The 18,621-nt window shown below is 36.7% G+C and overlaps 2 protein-coding genes across 6 annotated transcripts in view; one reads left to right on the top strand and one right to left on the bottom strand.

Moving 5' to 3' along the window:
- LOC128638690 (protein kinase C and casein kinase substrate in neurons protein 1) overlaps positions 1–17,623 on the top strand; it is a 161,579-nt gene extending 143,956 nt beyond the window's left edge. For both annotated transcript variants that reach the window (XM_053690811.1, XM_053690812.1), the window contains exons 7-10: positions 4,951–5,071; positions 6,627–6,724; positions 8,390–8,484; positions 16,468–17,623. In XM_053690811.1, the coding sequence (XP_053546786.1) occupies positions 4,951–5,071; positions 6,627–6,724; positions 8,390–8,484; positions 16,468–16,583 (430 nt within the window). In that variant the 3' untranslated portion in view covers positions 16,584–17,623. The remainder of the gene's footprint in view (positions 1–4,950; positions 5,072–6,626; positions 6,725–8,389; positions 8,485–16,467) is intronic.
- MED25 (mediator complex subunit 25) overlaps positions 16,767–18,621 on the bottom strand; it is a 63,310-nt gene continuing 61,455 nt past the window's right edge. For all 4 annotated transcript variants that reach the window (XM_053690806.1, XM_053690809.1, XM_053690808.1 and 1 more), the window contains one exon: positions 16,767–18,452. In XM_053690806.1, coding sequence (XP_053546781.1) covers positions 18,343–18,452 — 110 coding nt within the window. In that variant the 3' untranslated portion in view covers positions 16,767–18,342. The remainder of the gene's footprint in view (positions 18,453–18,621) is intronic.

Raw genomic sequence — 18,621 nt, 5'->3', positions numbered from 1 at the left:
TTTCCCCCAGTGATGTCTGAAATAATCTCTTTCAAATCAGGTCCAAATAATGTTTTACCTTTGAAAGGAATGTTAAGCAATTTTGTCTTGGAAGACACATCCGCTGACCAAGACTTTAGCCAAAGCACTCTGCGCGCCACGACAGCAAACCCTGAATTTTTCGCCGCTAATCTAGCTAATTGCAAAGCGGCATCTAAAACAAAAGAGTTAGCCAATTTAAGTGCTTGAACTCTGTCCATAACCTCCTCATACGAAGATTCTTTACTGAGCGATTTTTCTAGTTCCTCGAACCAGAAACACGATGCCGTAGTGACAGGAACAATGCATGAAATTGGTTGTAGAAGGTAACCTTGCTGTACAAAAATCTTTTTAAGCAAACCCTCTAATTTCTTATCCATAGGATCTTTGAAAGCACAACTATCTTCGATAGGAATAGTAGTGCGTTTGTTTAGAGTAGAAACCGCCCCCTCGACCTTGGGGACTGTCTGCCATAAGTCCTTTCTGGGGTCAACTATAGGAAATAATTTCTTAAATATAGGGGGGGGGAACAAAAGGTATGTCGGGCCTTTCCCACTCTTTATTTACTATGTCCGCCACCCGCTTGGGTATAGGAAAAGCGTCAGGGGGCACCGGAACCTCTAGGAACTTGTCCATCTTACATAATTTCTCTGGAATGACCAAATTGTCACAATCATCCAGAGTAGATAACACCTCCTTAAGCAGTGCGCGGAGATGTTCTAATTTAAATTTAAATGTCACAACATCAGGTTCAGCTTGATGAGAAATTTTTCCTGAATCTGAAATTTCAGAACAGTTATCATCAGCGTCCTCTTGCTCTTCAGTGTTTAAAACAGAGCAATCGCGCTTTCTCTGATAAGTAGGCATTTTGGATAAAAGATTTGCTATGGAGTTATCCATTACAGCCGTTAATTGTTGCATGGTAATAAGTATTGGCGCACTAGATGTACTAGGGGCCTCCTGTGTGGGCATAACTGGTGTAGACACAGTAGGGGATGATGTAGTATCATGTTTACTCCCCTCATTTGAGGAATCATCTTGGGCAATATCATTATCTGTGGCAGTACTGTCCTTACTTTGTTTGGACACTATGGCACAATTATCACATAAATTTAAATGGGGAGACACATTGGCTTTCATACATATAGAACATAGCTTATCTGATGGTACAGACATGTTAAACAGGCTTAAACTTGTCAACAAAGCACAAAAAACGTTTTAAAATAAAACCGTTACTGTCACTTTAAATTTCAAACTGAAAACACTTTATTACTGAATATGTGAAAAAGTATGAAGGAATTGTTCAAAAATCACCAAAATTTCACCACAGTGTCTTAAAGCATTAAAAGTATTGCACACCAAATTTCAGAGCTTTAACCCTTAAATTAACGGAACCGGAGCCGTTTTTACATTTAACCCCTATACAGTCCCAGAATGAGGCTCTGTCTATAACTAGAAAGGCCCCCATCTGAAAAAGGTGTCCAACACAGTGCCTGCCGTTTTTCTAAACGTTCCCCAAGATTATAATACCAATAATTAGTTAGAATCTGCATAATATGCCTAGTAAAGCAATTGTTTTAGCCCAGAAAAATGTCTACCAGTTTTTAAGCCCTTTTTGAAGCCCTTTATTCTTTTATGTTTAACTAAGAAAATGGCTTACCGGTCCCCATGAGGGGAAATGACAGCCTTCCAGCATTACATGGTCTTGTTAGAAATATGGCTAGTCATACCTTAAGCAGAAAAGACTGCTAACTGTTTCCCCCAACTGAAGTTACTTCATCTCAACAGTCCTGTGTGGAAACAGCAATAGATTTTAGTTACTGTCTGCTAAAAATCATCTTCCTCTTACAAACAGAAATCTTCATCCTTTTCTGTTTCAGAGTAAATAGTACATACCAGCACTATTTTAAAATAACAAACACTTGATAGAAGAATAAAACTACAAAAAACTCTTAACCATCTCCGTGGAGATGTTGCCTGTGCAACGGCAAAGAGAATGACTGGGGTGGGCGGAGCCTAGGAGGGATCATGTGACCAGCTTTGCTGGGACTCTTTGCCATTTCCTGTTGGGGAAGAGAATATCCCACAAGTAAGGATGACACCGTGGACCAGATACACCAATGTTGGAGAAATTAACACTGCTTTACACAAAGAATACCAATAGAACAAAGCAAATTTGATAACAGTAATAAACTTGTTTAAAATTGCATGCTCTGTCTGAATCATGAAAGTTTATTTTTAAAGGGACAATATACACCAATTTTTATATAATTGCATGTAATAGACACTACTATAAAGAAAACTTACTTAGAAGCTCTTAGTTTAGCTCTGTTGAAAAGGTAGTTGTAAAGCCCACTGCAAGTGGAAAATAAGACACTCCCCCCTCCCCTTCCTTTATATATGAAAAGACCCTTTACACAAACAGGAGCAAGCTGGAGTAGGTATACGTCAGTATTCTCCTAAAACTTTGGGGCTTGGTTAGGAGTCTTAAAATCAGAGCAATGTTATTTAAAAATAAGCAAAACTATACATTGTTTAAAAAAAAAAACATTATCGGCTATATAAATAGATCATCTACAAAACATTTATGGAAAGAAAAATGAGTGTATAATGTCCCTTTAAAGGGACAGTCTACACCAGAATTTGTATTGTTTTAAAAGATAGATAATCCCTTTATTACCCATTCCCCAGTTTTGCATAACAAACACAGTTATATTAATACACTTTTAACCTCTGTGATTATCTTGTATCTAAGCCTCTGCAAACTGCCCCTTTATTTCAGTTCTTTTGACAGACTTGCAGTCTAGCCAATCAGTGCCTGCTCCCAGATAACTTCACGTGCACGAGCACAGTGTTATCTATATGAAATACGTGAACTAGCACCCTCTAGTGGTGAAAAACTGTTAAAATGCATTCTGAAAGAGGTGGGCTTCAAGGTCTAAGAAATTAGCATATGAACCTCCTAGGTTAAGCTTTCAACTAAGAATACCAAGAGAACAAAGCAAAATTGGTGATAAAAGAAAATTGGAAAATTGTTTAAAATTACATTCAGTATCTGAATCATGAAAGTTTATTTTTAAAGGGACAGTATACACCATTTTTTTATATAATTGCATATAATAGACACTACTATAAGGAAAACTTACTTAGAAGCTCTTAGTTTAGCTCTGTTGAAAAGGTAGTTGGAAAGCCCACTGCAAGTGGGAAATAAGACAATACCAACTAAGAATACCAAGAGAACAAAGCAAAATTGGTGATAAAAGTAAATTGGAAAATTGTTTAAAATTACATGCTCTATCTGAATCATAAAAGTTTATTTTGGCCTAGACTGTCCCTTTAACTTTACTGATTTGATTCTGCTTTATGTCTAATTACAAAAAAATTGAAAGTCAAAGAAAGTATAGTACTTTTTATGTGTAGTATTTATTCCTAATAACACAACAGGATAGTTCATATTAAAGCACAAATCTGTGCAGTAAAAAAAACAAAACAAATACAGTAATAAATTTGTGGATGTAAACTTTTATAACAAATAGTATGGAAGTCAGAGTGTTACGCAGGGCAGATAATAGGGATTGTTAACACTGTTTAATATCTTTATTTTCCTATAGGATCTACCATTTCTTGTTTTACCCTTAACCAAAGAGTATATTGTTTAAAGGGACAGTAAAGTCCAAAAAACTTTCATGATTTAAATAGGGCATGCAATTTTAAACAACTTCCCAATTTACTTTTATCACCAAGTTTGCTTTGTTCTATTGGTATTCTTAGTTGAAAGCTAAACCTAGGAGGTTCATATGCTAATTTCTTAGACCTTGAAGACTGCCTCTAATCTGAATACATTTTGACCACTAGAGGGCATTAGTTCAAATGTTTCATATAGATAACATTGAGCTCATGCATGTAAAGTGACCTAGGAGTGAGCACTGATTGGCTAAAATGCAAGTCTGTCAAAAGAACTGAAATAAGGGGGCAGTCAGCAGAGGCTTAGATACAAGGTAATTACAGAGGTAAAACGTGTATTATTATAACTGTTGGATATGCAAAACTGGGGAATGGGTAAAAGGGATTATCTTTCTTTTTAAACAACAACAATTCTGGTGTTGACTGTCCCTTTAAAGGGGCATTAAACACCTTTTTCTCTTGTGTAAAAATTGTTCACTGTCCCACACTCATAGAATCCAAATAGCAAAATCTGTAACCTAGGTTTTCAAAGTGCTGCAAATTGCCTAAATAAGCAACTTAATAGTCAATAAAATTACATGTTCCTACCCATAATTTGTAACTATAACAGCCCTTTAATTTGCAGGTTACTGAATTTGCTTTTTGGCTAGGGAGCATGGGAGAAAGCATCATTTGTACATAAAAGCAAGAGTTACATATTGTCCTTTTAAGGTGCACCAAGTAAACATAACCAGACAAACCATTGCTTCTCCGTAACTATATGAGTTGTACCAGGCTTCCTATCCAATCTACTAACAGGCATCACGCTGTGGTTTATAATTCCTGTCTCTTTTAATCCGTTCAGTGGACCATCCCAGCATTTAGTGTCCTCCTCCAGAAATGACATGGGACTAGCAGGTCCAAGCAAGCACAATCCATGTGCCCTTTTACATTCATCTAGCTTGATCTAGTAAATACTAAAAACCTTTATGCAAACAATACAGCAATAAAAGCATCACATGTTCTGTATAGTCACCTGATATTTCTCTTTTATTAAATTCCAAATTTCTTGGGTTAAAATTCAGTACTAATAATACTTCTATGGCTTCACCAAAATCATTTTGAATCATCCATTGCATGTATCTAATAAATAAGCTGAACTGGTTAGATGGAAGGTGGAATCATTTGAGGATAAATACCAAGAGAGGGAGAAATGTTTGCTTGTATTAATTGTAGTTCCTTTTGTATTTGATGCATGAATAAACACAGTGTCCAGACTGTATACAGTGACCTGAACCAGGCTATCATGGCTGTCAATGACCAGGAAGACTTGAAGTGGTGGAGAAACAAACACGGACCTGGAATGTTAATGAACTGGCCAAAGATGGAGGTGAGATGTTAAACAATTCCAGTATTGAGTCAGTCACATTAACTTCACCACTGGCCAGATCAGGTAATGAAATGCTTAAAGGGACACTGAACGCAATTTTTTTCTTTCATGATTCAGATAGAACATGCAATTTTAAGCCACTTTAATTTATTCCTATTATCAATTTTTCTTCGTTCTCTTGCTATCTTTATTTTAAAAAGAAGACATCTAAGCTTTTTTTTTTATTCAGAACTCTGGACAGCACTTTTTTATTGGAGGATAAGTTTATCCACCAATCAGCAAGAACCACCCAAGTTGATCACCAAAAATGGGCCGGCATCTAAACTTACTTTCTTGCATTTCAAATAAAGATACCAAGAGAATGAAGAAAATTTGATAATAGGAGTAAATTAGAAAGTTGCTTAAAATGTCATGCTCTATCTGAATCACAAAAGAAAAAATGTGGGTACAGTGTCCCTTTAAATGACCACAATACACAGTAGAATAGCAGTATTAGTTAATACATAATAAAAAGACCAAAAATACTAAAATCACTTCTATTTTCTGACTGCGTCATGTGACAGTCATCAGCCAATCACAAAATGCATATATGTATATTCTGTGAATTCTTGCATATGCTCAATAGGAGCTGGTGCCTCAGAAAGTATGCAAATTAAAAGATTGTGCATATTTAGATAATGGAAGTGAATTGGAAATTCCTTTAAATTGTTTTTTTTTTTTTTTTTTCCAGATAGAGCAATGTGAAAATTAAAGGGATAGTCAAGTCCAAAAAAAAAAACTTTCATGATTTAAATAGGGAATGTAATTTTAAACAACTTTCCAATTTACTTTTAGCACCAATTTTGCAAATTTCTTAGACCTTGAAGACTGCCTCTAATCTGAATGCATTTTGACCACTAGAGGGCATTAGTTCATGTGTTTCATATAGATAACATTGAGCTCATGCACGTGAAGTTACCCTGGAGTGAGCAGTGATTGGCTAAAATGCAAGTCTGTCAAAAGAACTGAAATAAGGGGGCAGTTTGCAGAATCATAGATACAAGATAATCACAAAGGTAAAAAGTGTATTATATAACAGTGTTGGTTATGCAAAACTAGGGAATGGGTAATAAAGGGATTATCTTTCTTTTTAAACAACAACAATTCTGGTGTTGACTGTCCCTTTAAGATAAAGAAACCTTTAAATGCCTCTGATATAAGTCAAAAACTTCCAAACATTCTTATGTAAGTGCATCCAAGAGCTGCAACTTTCTTGTAGTTAACCTTCTGAGGATTGAATCCTGGTCCCAGATTCTGAACGTATAGTAGTTATATGTGCATACATGCATTTCTGTTAACTGTCAGCCTTTTATAGTTGTTGCCATCATTTTTCATAAACCACTTTATATCTGTGAACTATTTTTGGTGTCAGTGGTGTGACAGTCTGGTTTTTATGGTTTCATTGGAATAAATGCTACGTTTTACATATATTTTGCTTCTGCTCCTTTTATTACTGTTGGACTGTATCTAAGTAACATCTGTCACAATTACACTTTTTTCTGTTCTGTTTTCACAGGAGTGGAATGCAGATACAGAACAGCAAATAGTAAAAAAGAAGAGAGTTAAAGAGACAGACAAGGTGACATTGTACAGTGTTACACCGACAGAAAGCAGGTGTGTCTGCAGGTGTTTGTTAAAAGGCAAATCATCTCATTGATAAAAGTTTAACAAAATCCAATTTATTTGTCTAGCCTTTGTCCCTAGGGTGAGTATAAATACACACACATATCCATAATATATCTCGCTCTAAAAATTGTTATAGTTTAAAAAGATAGATAACACCTTTACTACCCATTACCCAGCTTTGCACAACCAACATTGTTATATTAATTTACTTTATAACATTCAAACCTCTAAATTTCTGCCTGTTTCTTAGCCACTACAGACAGCCTCTTTTTATTTGCTTTTCACAACAGGAGACTGCTAGTTCATGTGGGCGATATAGATAACATTGCACTCATGCCCGGGGAGTTATTAAAGAGTCATGACAACACATCACTAATTGGCTAAAATGCAAGTCAATAGATAATAAATAAAAAGTCATATGATCAGGGGACTGTCAGAAAAAGCTTAGATACAAGGTAATCACAGAGGTAAAAAGTATATTAATATAACAGTTAAGCAAAACTGGGGAATGGGTAATAAGGAAATTTATCTTTTATAAAAAAAAAAAATCTGTAGACATTCCCTTTAAACATCATCATGAGCAAGTATTGGACTATAATTAAAACATAAAATGAGGTGATGTTTTGGGATGTGACAGTCTGAAGACATCACTTCAATACATTTTATTGTTTGATTTTAAAATTGCAGAAAGTGGTATTTTTTTCTTTTTATTTATCTATTAAAGGGACAATGACATTGTAAAATCTGTTTTCCCTTAACGTGGTCCCTATTACTTGGTGGTTTCAACAGGCATAAACAGCTATTTGACAAAATAAAAGTAAAAGTAAAATTGTTGCTTCCATTAGGTAAATTGGATTATTAGAAACACAATAAAGGGGAAAAATAACCGTACAATGTCCTTTTAAATGTATGATAAGGTTAGTGTATGTGTATCATGTGAATAAGGTTACATTTTACTAAGGAGTTGCAATAGCCTCACCATCTCCTATTGTATACAAATGATTCACTGAAAAACGAATAGCTAAGTGGAAAAACAATGGTGAAATACTCTGGCGTTGTTTGTCCGATTAGTACCACCTTCTTCTTGTATACCTTCAGAAACACACAACCTGATGTTGTAAACTAGGCATCAAGTGCATATATAATTAAAGTAACACAAGAAACATTGCACTTAAAGGGACACTAAACCCAAATGTTTTCTTTCATGATTCAGATAGCGCATGTAATTTTTAATTTACTCCTATTATCAATTTTTCTTCGTTCTCTTGCTATCTTTATTTAAAAAGCAGGAATGTGATGCATAGGAGCCGGCCCATTTTTGGTTGAGAACCTGGATTATGCTTGCTTATTGGTGGGTAAATGTCAGCCTCCAATAAGCAAGCGCTATCCATGGTGCTGAACCTAAAATGGGCTGGCTGCTAAGATTTACATTCCTGCTTTTAAAATAAAGATAGCAAGTAAACGAAGAAAAATTGATAATAGGAGTAAATTAGAAGGTTGCTTAAAATTTCATGCTCTATCTGAATCATGAAAGAAAAAATTTGGGTTCAGTGTCCTTTTAATGTTGAAAGATTAATTTTTTAAAACGTATAATAATAATGCAACCATGTTGATTATGCATTTTCTTAAAGAACATCTCTACTTAATTTACAGTATGAATAAGCCTCCAGTAAATGTGCCTGGAGTGCGAGTGCGAGCAGTTTATGATTATTCAGGACAGGAAGCTGATGAACTCAGTTTTAAAGCAGGTAAGTATTCTAATGTTGCAGTCCAGGTTTTAAACTGTAGACAAAAACTACTAAAGACCGTAGAAGAATTGACACATGGCAACTGGCGCACACACCAAAGCAAATAACTCCTAGACACCGTTAGAACATTCCTTGTTGCCCTAAGAGCGCTGGGCTTCATCCTGCTTCCCTCCTTTTAAAAACTCAGGTGGATCAGACTGGGGACATGCCTGGCAAAGCAGACAGTCTCTCAGGAGCCAAACAGTGCCGTTTAGAGTCACATGATTGCAGTGACGATAAAGTAACATCCTGTCTGCATTTTTGTTTATGTTTTGATCGTGGAAAGTTGTCTCTGTCCTGAAGGTGTTAACTTGGTGAGAATCCATGTGTTGTCACTCTGAATGTAAACAAATATTATCTACACTCAAAATTTCTTAAGCTCACAAGAGCAAGTGCTTTGTAAACAGTTATCCATCAGCTACTGTCAGCTGTATGTTAAAGAAACAAAACAGCCAATCATCAGCAGTGCTGAGGTCATGCTTTGCTTTACTGTGATCTTGTGAGATTTCATTGTAAACCTCCTTTAAACTGAGTAAGGAAATAACATGACTGTGCCTGAAAATTACATATGCACAATCCCTTGGAAGTCCCAGGACCAGCATCTTGATTGACTGAGGAAATTTTGTGGTAAAATATCTTTCTATTTCACATAGAGATGTTCAGGTGATATTTTCTAGTTAGCTTTTTCCAGCTATGCCACACAAAGTGCATCAACATTTGGGTATCATGTCCCTTTAACTACTAGAGAACAGGTGAAATAATTAGCTGATCAGTAACCATGGTTACTAACCTGCTCTCACCCATCAGCTGATTATTTCACCTGAGGGCAATTAAGGACAGATATAAAATGGGCAAAAAAAGAGGCTGTCCAAACAAGACTGCGTTGAACATGGGATTATCTAAAAAGTGTTTCCACAAATTCTGGTTTGCAGAAACAGAGATAAATAGAAAACTAGTTCAAACATGATAGCACTCATTATTGTTTAGAGGGTAAAGTACTTTATAGAAAGTAAATATCTTTACATTTTCAATATTTAAAAAACGAATACAGTAGCAAAAATATTTATCTACATATTATTCCAAGGCTAATCTTTGCTTTGAATACATCATTATGTCCAGCGGGGATTTACTGGTTAACATCTGTTTACAATGTGAGAGAAACATATCCTATATAAACAAACGTCAAATGATTTATCAAATTCCACAAACCTCTATATACTCATTCAGGAAAAAAACAGAAATTAAAAGAAGAAAAAAAGGAGACATGAGTTGTGTGTGAAAGTAAAGGGTGCGATAATAAAACCAAACACACACACAGGGCCATATACAGCCAGAAAAACATAATTTATGTAAGAACTTACCTGATAAATTCATTTCTTTCATATTAACAAGAGTCCATGAGCTAGTGACGTATGGGATATACATTCCTACCAGGAGGGGCAAAGTTTCCCAAACCTTAAAATGCCTATAAATACACCCCTCACCACACCCACAAATCAGTTTAACGAATAGCCAAGAAGTGGGGTGATAAGAAAAAAAAAGTGCGAAGCATATAAAATAAGGAATTGGAATAATTGTGCTTTATACAAAAAAATCATAACCACCACAAAAAGGGTGGGCCTCATGGACTCTTGCTAATATGAAAGAAATGAATTTATCAGGTAAGTTCTTACATAAATTATGTTTTCTTTCATGTAATTAACAAGAGTCCATGAGCTAGTGACGTATGGGATAATGACTACCCAAGATGTGGATCTTTCCACACAAGAGTCACTAGAGAGGGAGGGATAAAATAAAGACAGCCAATTCCTGCTGAAAATAATCCACACCCAAAATAAAGTTTAACAAAAAACATAAGCAGAAGATTCAAACTGAAACCGCTGCCTGAAGAACTTTTCTACCAAAAACTGCTTCAGAAGAAGAAAATACATCAAAATGGTAGAATTTAGTAAAAGTATGCAAAGAGGACCAAGTTGCTGCTTTGCAGATCTGGTCAACCGAAGCTTCATTCCTAAACGCCCAGGAAGTAGATACTGACCTAGTAAAATGAGCTGTAATTCTTTGAGGCGGAATTTTACCCGACTCAACATAGGCAAGATGAATTAAAGATTTCAACCAAGATGCCAAAGAAATGGCAGAAGCTTTCTGGCCTTTCCTAGAACCGGAAAAGATAACAAATAGACTAGAAGTCTTACGGAAAGATTTCGTAGCTTAAACATAATATTTCAAAGCTCTAACAACATCCAAAGAATGCAATGATTTCTCCTTAGAATTCTTAGGATTAGGACATAATGAAGGAACCACAATTTCTCTACTAATGTTGTTGGAATTCACAACTTTAGGTAAAAATTCAAAAGAAGTTCGCAACACCGCCTTATCCTGATGAAAAATCAGAAAAGGAGACTCACACGAAAGAGCAGATAATTCAGAAACTCTTCTAGCAGAAGAGATGGCCAAAAGGAACAAAACTTTCCAAGAAAGTAATTTAATGTCCAATGAATGCATAGGTTCAAACGGAGGAGCTTGAAGAGCTCCCAGAACCAAATTCAAACTCCAAGGAGGAGAAATTGACTTAATGACAGGTTTTATACGAACCAAAGCTTGTACAAAACAATGAATATCAGGAAGAATAGCAATCTTTCTGTGAAAAAGAACAGAAAGAGCGGAGATTTGTCCTTTCAAAGAACTTGCGGACAAACCCTTATCTAAACCATCCTGAAGAAACTGTAAAATTCTCGGTATTCTAAAAGAATGCCAAGAAAAATGATGAGAAAGACACCAAGAAATATAAGTCTTCCAGACTCTATAATATATCTCTCGAGATACAGATTTACGAGCCTGTAACATAGTATTAATCACGGAGTCAGAGAAACCTCTATGACCAAGAATCAAGCGTTCAATCTCCATACCTTTAAATTTAAGGATTTCAGATCCGGATGGAAAAAAGGACCTTGTGACAGAAGGTCTGGTCTTAACGGAAGAGTCCATGGCTGGCAAGATGCCATCCGGACAAGATCCGCATACCAAAACCTGTGAGGCCATGCCGGAGCTATTAGCAGAACAAACGAGCATTCCCTCAGAATCTTGGAGATTACTCTTGGAAGAAGAACTAGAGGCGGAAAGATATAGGCAGGATGATACTTCCAAGGAAGTGATAATGCATCCACTGCCTCCGCCTGAGGATCCCGGGATCTGGACAGATACCTGGGAAGTTTCTTGTTTAGATGAGAGGCCATCAGATCTATCTCTGGAAGCCCCCACAATTGAACAATCTGAAGAAATACCTCTGGGTGAAGAGACCATTCGCCCGGATGCAACGTTTGGCGACTGAGATAATCCGCTTCCCAATTGTCTACACCTGGGATATGAACCGCAGAGATTAGACAGGAGCTGGATTCCGCCCAAACCAAAATTCGAGATACTTCTTTCATAGCCAGAGGACTGTGAGTCCCTCCTTGATGATTGATGTATGCCACAGTTGTGACATTGTCTGTCTGAAAACAAATGAACGATTCTCTCTTCAGAAGAGGCCAAAACTGAAGAGCTCTGAAAACTGCACGGAGTTCCAAGATATTGATCGGTAATCTCACCTCCTGAGATTCCCAAACTCCTTGTGCCGTCAGAGATCCCCACACAGCTCCCCAACCTGTGAGACTTGCATCTGTTGAAATTACAGTCCAGGTCGGAAGAACAAAAGAAGCCCCCTGAATTAAACGATGGTGATCTGTCCACCACGTTAGAGAGTGCCGAACAATCGGTTTTAAAGATATTAATTGATATATCTTCGTGTAATCCCTGCACCATTGGTTCAGCATACAGAGCTGAAGAGGTCGCATGTGAAAACGAGCAAAGGGGATCGCGTCCGATGCAGCAGTCATAAGACCTAGAATTTCCATGCATAAGGCTACCGAAGGGAATGATTGAGACTGAAGGTTTCGACAGGCTGTAATCAATTTTAGACGTCTCTTGTCTGTTAAAGACAAAGTCATGGACACTGAATCTATCTGGAAACCCAGAAAGGTTACCCTTGTTTGAGGAATCAAAGAACTTTTTGGTAAATTGATCCTCCAACCATGATCTTGAAGAAACAACACAAGTCGATTCGTATGAGACTCTGCTAAATGTAAAGACGGAGCAAGTACCAAGATATCGTCCAAATAAGGAAATACCACAATACCCTGTTCTCTGATTACAGACAGAAGGGCACCGAGAATCTTTGTGAAAATTCTTGGAGCTGTAGCAAGGCCAAACGGTAGAGCCACAAATTGGTAATGCTTGTCTAGAAAAGAGAATCTCAGGAACTGATAATGATCTGGATGAATCGGAATATGCAGATATGCATCCTGTAAATCTATTGTGGACATATAATTCCCTTGCTGAACAAAAGGCAATATAGTCCTTACAGTTACCATCTTGAACGTTGGTATCCTTACATAACGATTCAATAATTTTAGATCCAGAACTGGTCTGAAGGAATTCTCCTTCTTTGGTACAATGAAGAGATTTGAATAAAACCCCATCCCCTGTTCCGGAACTGGAACTGGCATAATTACTCCAGCCAACTCTAGATCTGAAACACAATTCAGAAATGCTTGAGCTTTCACTGGATTTACTGGGACATGGGAAAGAAAAAATCTCTTTGCAGGAGGTCTCATCTTGAAACCAATTCTGTACCCTTCTGAAACAATGTTCTGAATCCAAAGATTGTGAACAGAATTGATCCAAATTTCTTTGAAAAAACGTAACCTGCCCCCTACCAGCTGAACTGGAATGAGGGCCGTACCTTCATGTGAACTTAGAAGCAGGCTTTGCCTTTCTAGCAGGCTTGGATTTATTCCAGACTGGAGATGGTTTCCAAACTGAAACTGCTCCTGAGGACGAAGGATCAGGCTTTTGTTCTTTGTTGAAACGAAAGGAACGAAAACGATTGTTAGCCCTGTTTTTACCTTTAGACTTTTTATCCTGTGGTAAAAAAGTTCCTTTCCCACCAGTAACAGTTGAAATAATAGAATCCAACTGAGAACCAAATAATTTGTTTCCCTGGAAAGAAATGGAAAGTAGAGTTGATTTAGAAGCCATATCAGCATTCCAAGTCTTAAGCCATAAAGCTCTTCTGGCTAAGATAGCCAGAGACATAAATCTAACATCAACTCTAATAATATCAAAAATGGCATCACAGATGAAATTATTAGCATGCTGGAGAAGAATAATAATATCATGAGAATCACGATTTGTTACTTGTTGCGCTAGAGTTTCCAACCAAAAAGTTGAAGCTGCAGCAACATCAGCCAATGATATAGCAGGTCTAAGAAGATTACCTGAACATAGATAAGCTTTTCTTAGAAAAGATTCAATTTTTCTATCTAAAGGATCTTTAAACGAGGTACCATCTGACGTAGGAATGGTAGTACGTTTAGCAAGGGTAGAAATAGCCCCATCAACTTTAGGGATTTTGTCCCAAAATTCTAACCTGTCAGGCGGAACAGGATATAATTGCTTAAAACGTTTAGAAGGAGTAAATGAATTACCCAATTTATCCCATTCCTTAGCAATTACTGCAGAAATAGCATTAGGAACAGGAAAGACTTCTGGAATAACCGCAGGAGCTTTAAAAACCTTATCCAAACGTATAGAATTAGTATCAAGAGGACTAGAATCCTCTATTTCTAAAGCAATTAGTACTTCTTTAAGTAAAGAGCGAATAAATTCCATCTTAAATAAATATGAAGATTTATCAGCATCAATCTCTGAGACAGAATCCTCTGAACCAGAAGAGTCCAAAGAATCAGAATGATGGTGTTCATTTAAAAATTCATCTGTAGAGAGAGAAGATTTAAAAGACTTTTTACGTTTACTAGAAGGAGAAATAACAGACAAAGCCTTCTTTATGGATTCAGAAACAAAATCTCTTATGTTATCAGGAACATTCTGCACCTTAGATGTTGAGGGAACTGCAACAGGCAATGGTACATCACTAAAGGAAATATTATCTGCTTTAACAAGTTTGTCATGACAATTATTACAAACAACAGCTGGAGGAATAGCTACCAAAAGTTTACAGCAGATACACTTAGCTTTGGTAGATCCAGCAGGCAGTGGTTTTCCTGTAGTATCTTCTGGCTCAGATGCAACGTGAGACATCTTGCAATATGTAAGAGAAAAAACAACATATAAAGCAAAATAGATCAAATTCCTTATAAGACAGTTTCAGGAATGGGAAAAAAATGCCAAACATCAAGCTTCTAGCAACCAGAAGCAAATGAAAAATGAGACTGAAATAATGTGGAGACAAAAGCGACGCCCATATTTTTTGGCGCCAAATAAGACGCCCACATTATTTGGCGCCTAAATGCTTTTGGCGCCAAAAATGACGCCACATCCGGAACGCCGACATTTTTGGCGCAAAATAACGTCAAAAATGACGCAACTTCCGGCGACACGTATGACGCCGGAAACGGAAAAGAATTTTTGCGCCAAAAAAGTCCGCGCCAAGAATGACACAATAAAATGAAGCATTTTCAGCCCCCGCGAGCCTAACAGCCCACAGGGAAAAAAGTCAAATTTTTGAGGTAAGAAAAAATATGATAATTTAAAGCATAATCCCAAATATGAAACTGACTGTCTGGAAATAAGGAAAGTTGAACATTCTGAGTCAAGGCAAATAAATGTTTGAATACATATATTTAGAACTTTATAAATAAAGTGCCCAACCATAGCTTAGAGTGTCACAGAAAATAAGACTTACTTACCCCAGGACACTCATCTACATGTTTGTAGAAAGCCAAACCAGTACTGAAACGAGAATCAGTAGAGGAAATGGTAAATATAAGAGTATATCATCGATCTGAAAAGGGAGGTAAGAGATGAATCTCTACGACCGATAACAGAGAACCTTATGAAATAGACCCCGTAGAAGGAGATCACTGCATTCAATAGGCATTACTCTCCTCACATCCCTCTGACATTCACTGCACGCTGAGAGGAAAACCGGGCTCCAACTTGCTGCGGAGCGCATATCAACGTAGAATCTAGCACAAACTTACTTCACCACCTCCCTTGGAGGCAAAGTTTGTAAAACTGATTTGTGGGTGTGGTGAGGGGTGTATTTATAGGCATTTTAAGGTTTGGGAAACTTTGCCCCTCCTGGTAGGAATGTATATCCCATACGTCACTAGCTCATGGACTCTTGTTAATTACATGAAAGAAATACTTGCATGCTATGGGAAGAATGCAAACCTTTTTATACCCCCACCCCAACTGAACACATACAATCATTTAAAACACTTAGAGCAGGTTAATATTAAAGGGACACTAAACACACAATTTTTTTATTTTGTGATTCAGATAGAGCATGCGATTTTAAGCAACTTTCTAATTTACTCCTATTATCAATTTTTCTTAGTTCTCTTGCTATCTTTAGTTGAAAAGCAAGAATGTAAGCTTAGGAGCCGGCCCATTTTTGGTTCAGAACCTGGGGTTTCACTTGCCGATTGGTGGCTACATTTAGAAACTAATTAGAAAGTGCTATCAAGGTGCTGAACCAAAAACGGGCCGGTTCCTAAGCTTACATTCCTGCTTTTTCAAATAAAGATATCAAGAAAATAGGGGGGGGGGTGACAATAGGAGTATATTAGAAAGTTGCTTAAAATGGCATGCTCGATCTGAATCATAAAAGAAAAAATTTGGGTTTAGTGTCCCTTTAACATTGGTTTTATAGAACTGAATCCTTGTTAATGGTTTTTAAAACCTCATTCAGTTTACTTTTCTTTGCTATTTGCAACCACTCCTTCAGGATTTATTCTATGTAGGTTATTGGATTTGTGTGTTCAGAGAGAGAACAATACTGCTCTGCTTAGAGGTTACTATGCTGCATACATTTTTTGTGTTTTTCTGCAGTTTTTAGAAATGTGTCAGTAGGCTACTGATATATTCATGTCTAAACAGGTGATGAACTCACAAAGATTGAAGAGGAAGATGAGCAAGGTTGGTGCAAAGGTGTGACAGACCGTGGGCAAGTCGGACTGTACCCTGCAAACTACGTGGAAGTCATTTCTGGATAAAAAAACAAACAAAAAAACAATGGGAATAATCAAGCAGCATTAAAACAAACGCAAATGACAATAATTTATACAAGGAACCATCAAACATGGAGTTATCCGTCAACATCCTTCTCCTCTCACACCGCTTGTATTTGTTACACCACAAGAAACACCACTGCTAATATGAAAGATATCGCTGACCACTTCCAGTATTCTTTATTTTATTGGATCTAAAATGTAGTTTTAATTTTTTACTGAAGAAAATACAGAAATAGAACTCAAGGTATTTATACGCTCACAAATATTTTTTCTCTGTACCATCAATTTGGTATTTTTTACAGTCCTGTTGAGATCAAGCTAACCTCATTTATTTATAGATATTTGAGATCTTAAACAGAAATGAAACCTGAATGCTATGTGCAGTGCAGACCAGGTTTGGCAAAGCTTAGCACACAACAAAATATTTTACTGGCAAACAGCACTCATATTTGTCCCTCCTGCAGTGCAGTGAGACTTTGTTAAATTATTACTGATTTTGGCATAAGCTCTGAAAAAGGATGTCAGGACTGCTCTCCCTCTAAGGAGTGCTCATATTTTAATATGCAATGTGCATCCATGGAATATAACGGGGAAAAACATATTAGACCGGAATTCAAGAGAATATGACACACAATTTCCTATTTTCTATAGACTTCATGAAATATTTTGAGAAAGCATTTCAATGCAATCTTTGCTTATTTAGCGATATATAGACCACAAAGCCCACTGTATAACCAGGATCCTTTCGGGATGCTCAATGTCAATTGTGGAAGAATGTTAGCACTGATACAGGGACGAAAAGCCCAGGCTTGATATAACACCCTTATGCTAATGTAAAAGGTAATCATTTTCAGTATCAAATTCATTTGGAGATTTTAACAAAATAAATAACTTAAAATGCTATTTAAAAAAAAAATAATATTCCTTTTTTCCCCAACACAAAACCAGCTTCTATAAAGGGGCTTTTACAGTAATTGGTGAAGCAGCAATGGAAACCATTAAAGTGTCTTCTATACCAAAAATGACTTCTGCTTTTTTTATTCACTAACATTTCTGACTACACAGAACTGAACTCCATCAAAAACAAAGTGCATTGTGTATCTTAATGCACTTCACAGCCCAATGTCACTGCCTCCTTATATTAGATGTGCTAGAACAAGAATAAAATATGGTTGAGGAACAGTGACAAAAATTTAATAAAATTAATTTTAAAATGATACCTTCCCCAAACAAAGTTTCCGGTTAGATGTTTTATTTGTGAATCCATAAAAATAGGCCAAATAAGCCAGCACTTTTATGGAAGAAGCTGAAGATATGGAAAGGTATATTCATTATTTGCTTTTAACACACTGATCATAACTTGCCTCAGTAGCCAATTTAATCAATCAATTCTGTTTCCTATCTTACCGTGACTGGAGAGTGACAAAAATATGACCTAGTCACCCAATGTGCTACACAAATAGAATTCATATATTGTTGCAAAAAAATATATATATATGGGTGGTACTGGAGCAAAGCAGCATTTATCTGTTTCAAATATCTTTTAGTGTCACAAAGTCTGCAATTAGATTCCACTTAAAAAAAAAAAAGAAAACCCTCTGGAAACACAATAGTTTAGAATAGAAAGGCAATGGATCCGGGGGCAGATGTGTATTTACAATTCTAAAGTCTGTGTGACAGAAATAAAGCAGGATTAGTGGGGAAAAGGGTTCACAGTGCACTGTGTCTCCGTTCTTCATCCTCAGATGAGATCCATTAGGATGTCATCTTCCATGACACTTGTGGCTTGCACCTGCTGCATTCCTTGTTGGGGGACGGGACCTCGAGGCCCAGCATTCATCATCATTCCTCCTGAAATTACATTATATCACCTTACAAGACATACTGCTGTGGCAGTATTAACTAGTTTTAACATTAAATTCTAAATAGAAGCATTTCTCCAATACACAGGCATTTGCTTCAAGTTATTGTGTTTCAGTGCAAGCTTTGACTGCACACAAAGCCTATTTACATATGCCTT

The sequence above is a fragment of the Bombina bombina genome, chromosome 8, assembly GCF_027579735.1.
Source record: "Bombina bombina isolate aBomBom1 chromosome 8, aBomBom1.pri, whole genome shotgun sequence".
NCBI classification, from domain to species: Eukaryota; Metazoa; Chordata; class Amphibia; order Anura; family Bombinatoridae; genus Bombina; species Bombina bombina.
Note: the sequence above shows the minus strand (reverse complement) of the source record. Positions and strands in the feature narration are given on the sequence as shown.